General features: G+C 44.1%; 1 protein-coding gene and 1 pseudogene across 5 annotated transcripts in view; both read left to right on the plus strand.

Moving 5' to 3' along the window:
• LOC310713817 (enoyl-CoA delta isomerase 2-like) overlaps positions 1–5,493 on the plus strand; it is a 45,146-nt pseudogene extending 39,653 nt beyond the window's left edge. Inside the window, exon 7 of the transcript XR_014530106.1 lies at positions 1,845–5,493. The product of XR_014530106.1 is annotated as an enoyl-CoA delta isomerase 2-like (transcript). The remainder of the gene's footprint in view (positions 1–1,844) is intronic.
• Positions 5,494–8,234: 2,741 nt separating this feature from the next.
• Positions 8,235–15,686, plus strand: part of ECI2 (enoyl-CoA delta isomerase 2) — a 33,842-nt gene continuing 26,390 nt past the window's right edge. Inside the window, exon 1 of one of the 4 annotated variants that reach the window (XM_083519555.1) lies at positions 8,235–8,349. Coding sequence is in view for 2 of the 4 variants with exons in the window: in XM_083519554.1 (XP_083375680.1) it covers positions 8,401–8,480 (80 nt within the window). In the remaining 2 variants the exon portion in view is untranslated. Of the gene's footprint in view, positions 8,481–15,686 lie in introns of all 4 variants that reach the window. The other 3 variants (XM_083519556.1, XM_083519554.1, XM_083519553.1) reach the window with 3 other exon arrangements.

Genomic DNA, 15,686 nt, shown 5'->3' on the forward strand with positions numbered 1-15,686 from the left:
AAGCAAAATTCTGTGCAGGTTGCCAGAGGAGGGAGTCAGGCTGCGCCCTGGCCAAAGGCCTGGTGGAACAGCTCTGTCTTGCAGGCCCTGCGGAAAGATGTCAAGTCCCGCAGGGCCCTAGTCTCTTGTGACAGAGTGTTCCACCAGATTGGAGCCACAGCCGAAAAAGCCCTGGCTCTAGTTGAGGCCAGCCTAACTTCCCTGTGGCCTGGGACCTTGAGGGTGTTATTATTTGCAGACCGTAGGTTTCTCTGTGGGGCATACCAGGAGAGGCGGTCCCGTAGGTACGAGGGTCCTAGGCCGTATAGGGCTTTAAAGGTTAAAACCAGCACCTTAAACCTGATCCTGTACTCCACCGGGAGCCAGTGCAGCTGGTATAGTACCGGGTGAATGTGCTCTCGCAGCGAAGACCCCATAAGGAGTCTCGCCGCGGCATTCTGCACCCGCTGGAGTTTCTGGGTCAGTCTCAAGGGCAGCCCCACGTAGAGCGAGTTACAATAATCCAGTCTGGAGGTGACCGCCACATGGATCACAGTGGCTAGGTCAGGACGAGAGAGATAAGGAGCCAACTGCTTAGCTTGGCGGAGATGAAAAAATGCTGCCTTTGTTATAGCTGTAATCTGCGCCTCCATAGAGAGGGAGGTATCGAAGATTACACCCAAACTCTTAGCGGCCGGTGCTGGCACTAATTGCACCGCCGCAAGAGATGGGAGTTGCCCCCCAATAATAATAATGTCACTATTTCTACCTCACCCATCTGACTCGGTTGCCCCCCAACCACTCTGGGCATTTTCAAATGTATATAAAAACATAATAAAACATTAAACATTGAAAAACTTCCTATTTCTCCAATGAAAATAGGGATGTCCAAAGGAAAAACATTCCAGGATCAAATGAGAAACCAGGATGGCTTCTGTAAATCCAGGACTGTCCCTAGTAAATAGGGACACTTGGAAGAGCTGCAACTGGAAAGGTTGCAGAAGGTACTTTGCACTTGATTTTTTTCTTTCTAATGAGAGGGAGATTGAGGCCACTTTGAGCAGGACTGGATTACTGAACAGGTTAACAAGACCTTGACCCAAGGTTCCATGATATGGCACTGGTTTTGATTATGGTGTCACTCCCGAAGATTTTTTTTAAAAAAACTAAAACAGGACTTAATTAGAAGAACAAGTTTGTTTTGATTAAGTTGTGCACAGAGACTCCTCAGCAATTGTATTGGGTGTGACCAGCATATTGTACTGGTTCTATCTATTCCAATAGGGCTTGCTTGGGATAATATCCCAGTTGAATTTATAGTAGGTTGTTTGCCCTTATGTGACTAGAGCCCCCAAATGTGCAGAAACCAATAAGGCATCTGTCAGGGAACTGCCATCAGAGGCAAGAGGAGAGGTAAGACGCTCCAATGATGCAGGGGAGGGAACTAGCAAGGAGAGAGAGAGAGCTTCCTCTGGGGAAGGAAATCCAGGGGACACCAGGGAGGAAGGAAAGGTGGAGAGTACTGCGGAGAGGAGGCTCCGAGACTCTTCCAGTGAAATCAGCGGAGAGAGCACTGGACCTCAGCTTGGCACGCCCACGCTGCGCAGAAGGCTTCCGCGCAGAGAATCTAGGAGGAGACTGGGCGTCAAAGAATTTCTATGTTGGAAGAAATTTAGGAGACGCCCACTCACGGATTCTGCCAGTGACTAAGACAGTCGCGTTTCAAGGGCTGTCAAACCAGGGAAAGTTTTAGCTATACGACTAACTTGGAGCAGTTTGCAGTTTACGCACAAGCAACCCCAATTCCCATTACAGCATCCTTCATTTTGAGTGACTATTTTTTTTCTATTTCATCCCCACCCCAGTCTCTAGCCCTCTCCAAGCAGTTAATGAGAAGTGTGGAAAAGGAAAAACTGCATGCAGTCGATTCACGAGAGTGTGACCAGCTTGTGGAAAGATGCTTTTCAGACGAGTGCATGAATGCTGCAACAAGCTTCTTCCAGAAGAAGTCAAAATTATAATATTGACCATGGGGGAAAGAATTTTTATTGCCCCCGTGGAATTTGCCTTTGCGTTTATGTTCTGTATGTATTTTTAGTTTCTCTTACACCAGCGCTAAGTAAGGGATGATGTATCGTATGGTGTAATGCATGTGACAGGATGACCTGGTGATGCTGTTCTCCTCCAAGCAGCCTTGTTGCTTGGATGGGCTGGTCCCCGGTCCCCTAGTGCCAATCAAGATCCTTCTGCAGTGCTGAATCCCTGTAACAGACAAGTGCTATTCCTCATGAATACAGCCTGTCAGTGTATATATTATGTATTAGCTACACTGAGTTCATGCGTGTCAGGCTTAAAATTGATTGCCATACTGCATCAGCTCCTTGCTGGCTTGTTTCTTGGCTGCTTTAAGATCAGAATATTTCTGTTTCTGGATATGTTAAATATACATATGTGTACAGAGGCATACCCAGGGTCCCTTGTGCCCTTGACAAGGAGCTGCCTGTGTTCGATCTCGCCACGACAGTGCTGCTTCATTGCCACACAATATATGGCATACACCCCATAGTCTGATAGGTGATTTTTGTGCCCTGGGTGGTGGTGTGGGGGTCTGTTTCACCAACCTCTATGTATGCCTCTGTATGTGTACACAATTGCCTGCAAATGCACACATTTGTATTGATGCCTGACATATGGCCTCAATGCATCACTATGATAGGGTAATTTGGAGATGCACCAGTGAAGGAAAATTAATGACAGTTATCCTTGTCCAGCTAGCATAATTCAAGGATGGGGCTGCCTTGTTAGTGAGTATATAAGCATGATCTTGTCAGTGTTCATTGGTAATCATTTCCTGTAAAAAAACAAAAATCAAAAGTACTGGGAAAGCAACATCATGCAGAATAATGAAAATGTACTTTGAATGTGTGCAATGACTCCCCGTTGTGAAAACCCAACTATTCCTGCTGTGCTCCTTAGGATGCAATTGTAAAGTGCACAGTATACCACTGACTTATTCTTTTTAGACTATTGAAGCTTTGTAATAAATAAATATGTAGGCAACCATTTTGTGCAAAAACAAAATAAATGACAAGTCTAAAGGAAGATCTTAACAAAGGGTGTGTGTTTTCCTTTTCATACATCCACAGAATCGCAGTGCAAGCACATCATATGGTTAAAACACTCTCATTCCATGGTTTCCTCCCCCAAAGAGATTTTCCTTGTTTGCACTCTGGCAACAGAATGAAAGTTACTTTATTACAAAGCCTATGCAGTGGGAGAAATTTCTGTGCAACCCAAAGATTTGTAAAGGCTCAATTAATGTGATTTTATATTTTCAAAACATCCCGTAGAACAGAGGTCATGCTACTGTTTTCCTGTGAAATTCTGCCCTTTGCAGTGTGCTTAACATCATAGCAGCGTTGCACTGAATTTTTGTGATGTATGTTTTAGATTCCTTTCTCTTACCACCCTGAAATTTGTGGAGATATCAAGAGAGTTTGCCAAAAACGAAAGAACAAAAATCACAAACAAGGGGGGGGGGGGGGAGAGAACTCAACCACATCTTCAGCACTTGATCCAGCTAATTCCAGTTACCTGGCTCCCTATAGTTTTGTTTTAAACTGTACACCTTAAATCGAATGCATGCCTACTCATAAATAAGTCCCATTGAGTTGAATGAACTTACTTCTGGATAAGTGACTTCAGTTTCAGCCACCTAGTAATCTGTGCCAGAAACCATAACCCCCAAATGAATTGTTTACCTTTCTTAACTTTGGAGCAAGGCAAAGCAGGTAAATGTGGCTACAGATTTTTCAACACCGTAAGTGACTAAGTAGGATCTGTAGCTCCTGAAACAAAAAAAGAATTTTGGTACCTGAGCATGTCCTGGGAGGCAAGAAAGAGGTGGAGCAATGGGATGGGGAAGACCAAAGACTTTCATTGAGACTGGGGTAGAGCCCACCAGTTTTTGAAGGTGTGTAGATGCAGCACAGCATAAAAGTGTGTGTGGTTTTTTCTTTTTCTTTTAATGATGGGAGTTGTAGTCGATTGATGAACTACAGCTCACAACAGCCCTGACTCCTGATGTGATCACCTGCCCTCCACAAATGAAAATTATGTGGTTTTTGCAGTGTATAAAAGATGGAAGATGCCAAGGGAAAACACAGGAAGGCACAACTGGATGACAACATTTTGTGGATATGCTCCCAAAAGTAGTGAAAGGAGCACAGGTATTCCATACTAAAAGTGCAAGCACCCTTATCCCACGGTGTTCAGTGGGGTTTCTTCCCTAGAAAGCACATTTACAATTGCACCCTTAATAAAGCTACTTCTACATGCTAAGGGAAAGAGATGATGTTCTCTTTTTAAGGAGCCATCTGTTAAAAGCTGAAAGTGGGATACAAATTAAATAAAGAAATAAAACAGGATAAAAGACCCAATGCCATTTGTAAATGCACAACTGGCAAGTAAAATTCTAGACATGAAATCTGATGGTGTCTTTGAATTCTGCAATATGCTGTTTCTGGAGAAATAACAGAAAATGCACTTTGCAGTTGTAGTACATATGAAGTGCTACTCTCAACATGAAGACAATTCAAGCAAGTGAGGCTAGGATTTTAATCTATGTAAAGTGCTGTTTTTTCCTCTAGGGATACAGAGCTCCTCCTCCCCACCTCTGTTGTTGTTAATAAGTAGGTCATTCCTATATTTTTAGACAGGAGAGTAAACTAACTGTTTGAACTCTTCCATCTGAGGGTGAAAAACATTGATTATTACACTTCTATGCAGCACAAAAGCACCTGTAGTGTTTACTCTGACCCATCAAATATTTATCATTGTTCCTGAGAGGCTATTTCAATTGCGAAGAAGGCAATGCTCTTTTAAAAAAAACTTGTTATCTCTATGGGAAGTGGAGAGATATGGAGCACATAACTCTAAAAGCTTAGAAGAACTAACCATACTGGCCAGCTAATGTAGCTATAGAATTCTGATTCAGATATTCAAAAGGGGAAAACAAAGGAGGGGCAGGTTAGCTGTTTAAGAAGCAGACCAAGGACCGCTCTATGAATACTTTGCAACTAGCTAGCTGTTGCATATAGAAAGTATTATTCTGATGGACAGCAGCTGGGGAGGGATTTTTACTGCCTTACTTTTGTGTTGCGGCAGAGGCTGAGCTGTCTAAGGCCAGGTGTACGTTTTCCTTCAAAAAAAAAACCCCTACTGATTTAAGAATAGCACTGAATTTCCCCTCACTGAGGGAATGGAAGCCATTAGCGTCGGCTTAACCCAGGGGTAGGCTACCTAAGGCCCAGGGGCCAGATGTGGCCCAATTGCCTTCTAGATTCAGCCCGCGGACGGTCTGGGAATCAGCGTGCTTTTACATGAGTAGAATATGTCGTTTTATTTAAAATGCATCTCTGGGTTATTTGTGGGGCCTGCCTGGTGTTTTTACATGAGTAGAATGTGTGATTTTATTTAAAATGCATCTCTGGGTTATTTGTGGGGCGTAGGAATTCATTCATTCCCCTCCCCCCAAAAATATAGTTTGCCCCCCCCCCCAACATGGTCTGAGGGACGGTGGACCGGCCCATGGCTGAAAAAGGTTGCTGACCCCCGGCTTAACCTATTTTGTAATTTAGTTAAATAATAAAATGCTAGGTACAAGAAAAGGAGAATTCCATGGGTGCCCCTAGAATAGATCCAAGTTTTGGGCAAGTACTCTTTGGAGAGAGTACCCTAAGCAGAGATTTAAAATCACAAAACATGTTTTACTTTGCTGCATGTTAGACCTTTAAAACTTGCTTTTCTACATCGCTTCTAAAGTTCCCCACGCTTCCCTTAGCATAGAAATAGACCACATATTTGTTAAGTTAAAAATGGTTTGCTTACAAACTCTTCAAAGGTCAGCAAGAAAAGACAGGCGACATAACTTAGGTTCCAGAAATGGTAAATGTTTCTAAATTATTTGTACAGAAACACAAAAGAATGGCATGTTAAAGCTCAAGGGTCTAAGCTTGGAGCGTCCAGTGGAAGAACGAAACAGCGCAAACTCCACAGACGTAGATGTCCTTCAGTGCTAATTTCCAGCTTTTTGGTGGGGGTGTGGTTTTGATAACTACAATGACATACTTGTTGGGTGGGGGGGAGGTAGACACAAGCATAGGACGCCGCTGTTTACTGAGACCATTGGTCCATCGCGCTCCGCATTGTCTACAGTACACTGACTGGCAGCAGCTCTCCAAGGTTTAAGATGAGGTTCTTTCCCAGCTCTACCAGCAGATGCTGAGGACTGAAACTGGGACCATCTGCAGGTAAAGTAGATGCTCTACAAATGAACTGCAGCCTTTCTCCAATATGGATTTTGGAACTTTTCACAACAAATTCCCTGCCCTGCAGAACACCCTCCCATCAGATGTCAATGAAATAAACAACTACAGTGGTACCTCGGGTTACATACTTAATACGTTCCGGAGGTCCATTCTTAACCTGAAACTGTTCTTAACATGAAGCACCACTTTAGCTAATGGGGCCTCCTGCTGCCGGAGCACGATTTCTGTTCTCATCCTGAAGCAAAGTTCTTAACCCAAGGTACTATTTCTGGGTTAGCAGAGTCTGTAACCTGAAGTGTATGTAACCTGAGGTACCACTGTATCTGACATTTAGAAGACATCTGAAGTCAACCCGGTATGGGGAAATTTTTAATGTCTAATATTTTACAATTATTTTTTTTTATGTGCTGTAAGCCTCCCAGAGTGGCTGGGGAAACCCAGCCAGATGTGCAGGGTAGAATAATAATAATAATTGTTGTTATTATTATTATTTAAACAGTGTTTCTGTGCACTCTGGTTTCTGTTACAGTGTTCAGTTTCGCCAGAAGCAGTTTAGTCATGCTGGCCACATGACCCAGAAAGGTGTCCGTGGACAAACGCCAGCTCTATTGGCCTGAAAAGCGAGATGAGCGCCGCAACCTGAGTCGTCTTTGACTGGACTTCACCGTCCAGGGGTTCTTTACCTTTTACCTATTATTGTCAGTGCTTTTTTTCTAAAAAACTTTTTAGGCGTACTCTCATTTTCCTACTCATATTGAAATACTGCCCCTCGATGAGGCCAAACTGAGATTCACAAAATGTTTAGGGGTACGTGTACTCCTGCGTCCCCCAAGGAGAAAAGCACTTATTATTATTATTGGGGGGCAGGCAAGTCCTGCCCTGCATAATCGGCCACATGATGTGGCACACACTCACTATTTGAATGGCTATGTCCAGCAGCCTTTTTTGGGGGTGATGGGGTGGGAAGCGCCCCTGAAATATTTTATTAGGGAGGAGGGTGAAGGAAAGAAGTTGACTCCTCCTATGACTGTTTGGGATCAGGGCCAGATTTAGGTTTGATGAGGCCCTAAGCTACTGAAGGTAATGGGGCCCTTTATATGTCCAGATGTCCTTTGTCAACAACAAATTGTCGCTGTTTTTGGTGTTGTATATATGCTATCTGGTAATTTATGGACCTAATAGGTATCTAAAAGGGACGTGGGTGGCGCTGTGGGTTAAACCACAGAGCCTAGGACTTGCCGATCAGAAGGTCGGCGGTTCGAATCCCCACGACGGGGTGAGCTCCCGTTGCTCGGTCCCTGCTCCTGCCAACCTAGCAGTTCAAAAGCACATCAAAGTGCAAGTAAATAAATAGGTACCACTCCAGCGGGAAGGTAAATGGAGTTTCCGTGCGCTGCTCTGGTTCTCCAGCATCGGCTTTAGTCATGCTGGCCACATGACCCGAAAGCTGTATGCTGTTTCCCTCTGCCAGTAAAGCGAGATGAGAGCCGCAACCCCAGAGTCGGCCACAACTGGACCTAATGGTCAGGGCTTCCTTTACCTTTACCTTAATAGGTATCTAAAGCCATTTGCACATAACAAAATATGTATTTTATCCAAGAAATTGTTGGGACTTATATTTTGGAAATGTACATCCAGTTGTTTTTTCCCTTTAAATTTTTTTGGGGGCCCCCAAGAGACCGGGGCTCTAAGATATACCTTATTTAGCTTATACGTAAATCCGGCACTGTTTGGGATATATAACGGTGGCGCGACTTTGCCCCACTACTTAGTTTTTGTTTGCTTATTTGCTTCTAATAAACCAGCGTGGCAGCATTTCCCCTCGCAACCCTCGACGCTTCCTCCTCTCCGGGCAAAGTCGCGCCACCGCGCGGCCAGGCCTCCTCCGGCCACCTTCCCCCTGCGCGGCTCCTCCCTGGATGATCCTCTGCGCGGCAGCAGCTCCTCCCCGCCTCGGCCTGCTTCGTGGGCCGAGCGAGCCTCCCTGAAGTGGGGCGGGGGTGGGAGAACCGGTTTCCTCTGCGCTCTCTCATTGGCCAAGGTAGGAGCTCTCTCGCTTCCTCTCCGCCCCGGCTCTTTTCCCTCCCGAGCAATGCTCAGCGGCGCTGCCGCCCTCCAGCGCCTGACGCGGGGCCTGCTGCTTCGCCCTCGCCGCCCGCTCCGCGGGGTTAGGTGAGAGCGGCTCGACCCGGGCGGTGGGGCGGAGGGGCGCGAGTGTGTCTGGTTGGGTTTCCAACTCTTCCTTCCCTGCCAGGCCAACCCGGTGAAACGCCGCGTTTGCAGGGCGAGAACTACAGGCGTGCCCTTGTTGCGAGTCCTTGCGACATCCCGCCAACCTGCTGGCGAAGCTGGGCGGAGGGAGAGCTGCCCTAGTAGTCCCTCATCTAGCTCCGTGTTGCCTGCACTGGCTGGCAGAGGCTCTCCAGAGGTTTTCTGGTGTTTATATGCACGCTGGAAGCCGCCCAGAGTGGCTGGAATGGACGGGGTAGAAGTTATTATTATTATTATTACTATTACTATTATTATTATTTATATGCACGCTGGAAGCCACCCAGAGTGGCTCGAATGGGCAGGGTAGAAGTATTATTATTATTATTATTATTATTATTATTATTATTATTAAAACTAGGGCCTCCCTCACAGCTCTCCACTGGAGAGGCCGAGGATTGAACCTAGAACCTCGTGGGCGCAAGCAAATGCAACAAAAAGTCTGCCAAAGTGTGGCGATGCCAGGGATCAAGTGTGTCTAGAAATAAGGGACACCCTGTGGTGTGGAAGACCTGCTTTATTATTATTATTATTATTATTATTATTATTATTATTATGTTTATGCTTTTCAGGTTAATATATGTCACTGATTTTACAATCATTTAACATTGCAAAAACTTGACTTCCTTCCCCCTCTTTCTGCGGTTCCTTAAATTTTTAGTATCTTCTGCTTATCCAAATTAACTTAATTTGCTCATTTATTCATCTACTTTAAATATATACTCTTGTTGTTGTTTAGTTGTGTCCGACTCTTCATGACCCTGTGGACTCCAGGCATTTCTAGACTCTAGAATAAATTGATAATAAATTTCTAGACTCTTCATGACTCCAGGCACTCCAGTCTTCCACTGCCTCCCGCAGTTTGGTCAAACTCATGCTGGTAGCTTCGAGAACACCGTCCAACCATCTCGTCCTCTGTCGTCCCCTTCTCCTTGTGCCCTCCATCTTTCCCAACATCAGGGTCTTTTCCAGGGAGTCTTCTCTTCTCATGAGGGGGCCAAAGTATTGGAGCCTCAGCTTCAGGATCTGTCCTTCCAGTGAGCACTCAGGGCTGATTTCCTTCAGAATGGATAGGTTTGATCTTCTTGCAGTCGATGGGATTCTCAAGAGTCTCCCCCAGCACCATAATTCAAAAGCATCAATTCTTCGGCGATCAGCCTTCTTTACAGTCCAGCTCTCACTTCCATAAATCACTACTGGGAAAATCATAGCTTTAACTATACGGACCTTTGTTGGCAAGGTGATGTCTCTGCTTTTTAAGATGCTGTCTAGGTTTGTCGTCGCTTTTCTCCCAAGAAGCGGGAGTCTTTTAATTTCGTGACTGCTGTCACCATCTGCAGTGATCATGGAACCGAAGAAAGTAAAATCTCTCACCGCCTCCATTTCTTCCCCTTCTATTTGCCAGGAGGTGATGGGACCAGTAGCCATGGTCTTAGTTTTTTTTTATCTTGAGCTTCAGACCATATTTTGCGCTCTCTTTCACCCTCATTAAGATGTTCTTTAATTCCTCCTCACTTTCTGCCATCAAAGTGGTGTCATCTACATATCTGAGGTTGTTGATAATTCTTCCGGCAATCTTAATTCCGGCTTGGGATTCATCCAGTCCAGCCTTTCGCATGATGAATTCTGCATATAAATTAAATAAGCAGGGAGACGATTGTTTTATAAGTGGAATACCTGCTTTAAGTCCGGATGGGGGAGGGGCTCCCTGCGACACCTAGCACCTGGGGGAGGCAATGGGTAGGGCCTCAGTGGGGCCTACTGCCCACAACTGCTTTGCACCCTCCTTTTTAAAAAAGTGCCTGGGTCCATTATAATTTCCTCAGATGCCCTGGAGTGTTGGAGGCAGCAGTGTGCTCTTGCTCACGCTGTGCTCCCTGGTTTCCTACAGGTATCCCGTTGGCTGCTGTGAGAACAGGATCCTTAGATGGGCCGCTGGCCTCATCCAGGGGCAAAACTAGGCTTTATTTCACCCTGGTCAAAGACCCAGTTTGGCACCCAACCACCCCATGCACATCTGTGGACACACACGCACAGGCTGAGAGCTTCAATGGCGCCCCTCTGGAGGCTTCCTCTGAGTCCAAACAAAAACAGCCGCACACACACACCCATAGCTCCGGCTCTTTCTCATCCAGCAGGTTATTCTTATGTTCTTATGTAATAAGTGTTTCATCCCCATTAAGTAACTCCCAGGCGTTAAGTTGGGAGCCATAGAGCAAGCAGAAGCATTTGGGGAGTTGTTCTGCTTCTGTTTGTTTCAAATTCCTATACGACATGAGAGGCCTCTCCACTTTGCAGGGTTTCTTGCGAATTGCTGAGATGGGATTTGTGTGCTTGCTGCCCAGGTCAGGGCAACCTAGTGTTCAAATTTCAGAAGTCTGATGGTTGCTGGGATACTTTGCAGATTAAAAATTCTACAGGTGTTGCCAGCGATAACAAAAAGTGAATGCCTCTGATTTGGCTCCTGTGCAAAACGTTTTGCCTAGCAAGTTTTAATTTGAGGAACTGCTATGTACAGCTTGATATATTCCCCTCAGTGCTGTAGGACTTACTGTGTGTGTGTTTGATAGCTGCCTATTAAGTATTATTTGTAATGTAAGTAGTGGTGTGAAGTGCAACTCCCTTATCCCATATGTCCTTACTATTTTCATTTTATGTTCCTCAGTTTTTAAAAATAGCCTTTGGAGAATGTCTGTTGCTTCCTGTATGACAGTGGACCTATTTAGTCCTATTTAAAAAGAGTTGAATGACTGCATCACAGTATGGTTATGTCCATACCTGGTCATGTCAAGTGTGTGGATGGGATATCATTGCCAATGAAAAACACCTGCAGGACTTTAGCACAACACATAGTTATTTTTATTTCTATTTAAATGAATATGTCTGCTCTCTCCTTTTTCTGATGCTTAAATCAATTTAACATCACACAAAAATATTATAATATAAAGAATAAACAGTTTAAATATGAAACATGAAATCCTTTTAAAAACAACACCTGCAGAGATCACAAGTAAAAGCAACCGCTGCAGGCAAAAGCCTGATGGAGTGAAAATATATTTACCATGTTTTTAATGTGTAATTGTCAAGTGGTTTACATAATTGCACAGAGGTTTTTGCAAGAGCAACTGCAAAAAACACAGCACACACCCTACTAATAATAATATGGTTGAAAAAGTATGGCTGTCCATTTTGTATTGTTTTTAAATTTCGTATTCTGTTTCTGTGTAACTGTTTTTTAGATGTTTTATTATGTTATATATACCTTGAGGTATATATGTGGAAGGCGATTAATAAATAGGAATTAATTGATTAATAAACAACAACAAGAAGTAATCTGGTAAGCAAATGGGGTAGCAAGTAATGTTTCAGAGGAGCACCCATTACTCCTAAGAATAGAGCAGGACATTCTCCAAAATCTTTGTCATCATTGACTTGTATATAGGAGCTTGACTTTGAAGAAAGCTATCTGCAACAGGGTATGATATTTGGGGTGGGTGGGGTTTGCAGGTAAAAAACACAACTCCACTGTTAATTTTTCAAAAAGTAACCTGCATGGCAGCTGAGCAGAAATGTGAATCTGTAATAGATTAGCCTGGGATTAAATGGTATGTGCTTCCCTAACCTTAGCAGTGGAACATCCATGTGTAGCTTGAACATTTGTTGGAATGTGAGCCAGCGGAGATGAGTCTACATTAGGGTATCAACTGATTTCCATGGGTGGACCAACACTTTTCTGGTGCTGTAATTCCAGCATTTCTTATTGTAATATATTGTTATTCTATCAATGCAAATAAGGAATTTTAGGATGCTTCAGCTACACCCGCTTTCTTTCATGATTAGCTTGAGTTTTTCACGACTTGCTGCGTTGTTTTCCATAGCTGTAAACTTCACCCAGCAAGTAGTACAGAGAACCCTGCTGTTTACGTGATTAGTTACTCCGAGATGAAAGAGAGGTGAATCATTCATGAGCAGCTGAATCTTGCCAGGAAATGATGATTCCCCTGCAAAACCCACTTCAACTTCTGATTGACTTCTTTACTGCGCAAAAAATAATAATCAAAAATCAAAATCAGATTCAAGTAAGCAATTCAGATTGTTGAATGTGGTAGACTAATATGGGATAATATGAACATGTAAGAGGGAAGGATGCTGCAGATGTAAATTTAGCACCAGTTCAGTCCGCGTTAAATATAACACATTTTCAGGACTATTAAGCGGTATGTGTTGGGCTGCTACTATTTCTTTATCATTTGTTGTTAATGGGTTTACACTGCGTTTTTGTAACCCAGCAAAGCAGTGTACAGCAAATCAAAAAGACAACAGCATAAACACATTAAAATCAACAGTAAAGCATAATAAAAAACACCTTAAACAAGCAACACCATTAGGAAATTTTAAAGGCCAAATGAAAATATGTGACTTGGCACATTTTCTAAAAGCAGAGATAGATGCAGTGATTCTCAAACCTTTTTCTCTTGGCCACACTTTCAGAATAAAAATTTGCTCGTGCCACATTGATTTTTTTTATTGATAACAAATACATTGGTGGGAAAAAGAAGCAACTCCCGGCAGTGCTTGATTGATAACATAGAACACAATTCCTTTATAATATCATGAGACATCCAGAAAGTATAAAATAATGCAGCTACATAAAAGCATGAATTCCTCCCAAAATTTAATTACAAACAAGCCTCTCGCATTTATTACCTTAAATATGTATACAAACTCAATGAGAGGTGTGAGCTTGCTTTTGCTGGGTAATCTCATTTATATTAGGTCTAATTTGAGACGGACTCTCAACTCCTCATCAACACAGAGAATTATTTCTCTTTTCTGATCTTTCATATTTGTTGAAGTTGAAAATCCCATGGAGAACTGTAGAAGAATAGCCAATGCTATTCTCCAGCACTCTGTTTGAGTGGTGATTTTGGATCACAACTAGGATTGTCCTCAGTATCACTTGATGCTCTTGCTCTCATTTTGTAAAGATTTCTATCCATATTCTGCAAAATATAAATAAACAAATTATACTATACTATTCTATACTACACTGAAATGTTTAAATCAGGGTTTCCCAACCTTGGGTCTCCAGCTGTTTTTGGACTACAACTCCCATCCCTAGCAGGACCAGTGGTCAGGGATGATGGGAATTGTAGTCCAAAAACAGCTGGAGACCCAAGGTTGGGAAACTCTGGTTTAAATGTTTATTTGATTGTCCTTGAATCTTCCTGCCACACTTGCCATCCTCCCTTGCCACACCAGTGTGGCACACCACACCCTTTGAGAACCACTGCTCTATTTCACAGTTGGAGTGAAAGGAGAGGACAGCCCTCTGTAGGTGGTGGCATCCTCAAAAGAGCCTCTTCTGCAGATCTTAGTAACTGGACAGGTTGCATCATATTTCTAAGGCAACCCGAGCCTTTGACCTATCACCCTCTAGCTCCTCAATGTCTTCTAGAAACCAAGTCACAGATTCCTTGTAGTAGCATCATGCATTTTCCGTGATTGTAGTCTTTTGACTAAATTCAAAGTTATTTTAAGCTACGAATTCAGGGCTTAATTATGGCAAGGAGACCTACAGATGTTTCAGAAAAATAAGTAATTGTAGGGTTCAGTGTTCCAAATCACAATGCGCAAACAGGTTTTTAGCATATAATTTATTTTTAAGCTTTAACAAAGAGGGAAAAGAAGAAAAATTATAGACTTGAGGTCATGGAGCACACAGCCTTAGAATTACCCATTTCTCCCTGCCAAGAACTTGAGGCTGGCATTGAGCAAGAACCTGTTTGTGCACTACCGCTGTAAAAGCTGCTTAAGCTGACACATTTACGGCACATTTAATGTCACGTGTTCACAAACACATATCAGTCCAAACAGTAAAAGGAAGGTTGGGGGAAATCTTCAATCTGCACAAGTGTGTGTAGCAGTAGCCCAATAGCCACCATCCCCTGTCTTTAAACTGAAAACAGGGTATACTTAGGGGTTGGTCAAACTGGCCCCCACCAAGAGTGCAGGCCTGGGGTGAGTGAGCAAAAATTGCACCTCTGCTTGGCACCCCAGGCCAGTTACAAGGCTTTCCCGTGGCAGTGGAGGGCGTGTGTGCACATGTGTGCAAGTAGACGGTCAGGCTCTTTCCCAGTCCAGATGGTTGTAGTCGCAGGAGGCAGGCACTGGCCAGGGCATGTGAACCCACTCTCTCTCCCTCTCCTTCCAGGTTTGGTCAGATGCCATGGCTGTAGTAGCCAAGTGTCTTGGACTGGCTAGATGCAGAGGGATGGTGGTTGGCATCAGCTGGGGAACCCCCCAAGAGGAGAAGGCTCATAGCCAGGGGACTGATGGTGGGATGACAATGAGTGGTCAGAGGCAGACATGGGTGTAGCCAGGATTTTTGTTAGGCGGGGGCAGCCAAAGCTGTTGAGCCCCCGTCCTGCACTGATGTGACGTGAAGTAGGTGCTGATTTCCTGCAGGATCTCATCAAAGTCTTGCAAGATGTCAAGGAGAGCAAAATTATCTCATGAGATATTATTATTATTATTATTATTATTATTATTATTATTATTATTAATACCCCGCCCATCTGGCTGAGTTTCCCCAGCTACTCTGAGTGGCTTCCAATCGAGTGATAAAAACAATACAGCATTAAATATTAAAAACTTCCCTAAACAGGACTGCCTTCAGATGTCTTTAAAAGAGAAGATAGCTATTTATTTCCTTCACATCTGAAGGGAGGACATTCCCCAGGGCAGGCGCCACTACCGAGAAGGCCCTCTGTCTGGTTCCCTGTACTTCTCGCAATGAGGGAACTGCCAGAAAGCCCTCGGCGCTGGATCTCAGTGTACGGGCTGAACGATGGGGGTGGAGATGCTCCTTCAGGTATACAGGACCAAGGCCGTTTAGGGCTTTAAAGGTCAGCACCAACACTTGTGAGTGAGATCTTTCGAGCGCTATCAGGGATCCTGAACTTACAGCTGTCAGTTCTCTGAAGGAAGTCCAGCAAGGACCCACTGCCCAGGTGGGGCCCGCTAGCTCGGGGAGGAGGTGTGTCATTCCTCAGGTGGAGTAGACTCAGGACAGGGGAGGGTCACATGCCTCGTTGAGCCCAGAAGATA

Source organism: Podarcis liolepis, assembly GCF_965112155.1.
Source record: "Podarcis liolepis genome assembly, chromosome: 8".
In the NCBI taxonomy this organism is placed as follows: domain Eukaryota; kingdom Metazoa; phylum Chordata; class Lepidosauria; order Squamata; family Lacertidae; genus Podarcis; species Podarcis liolepis.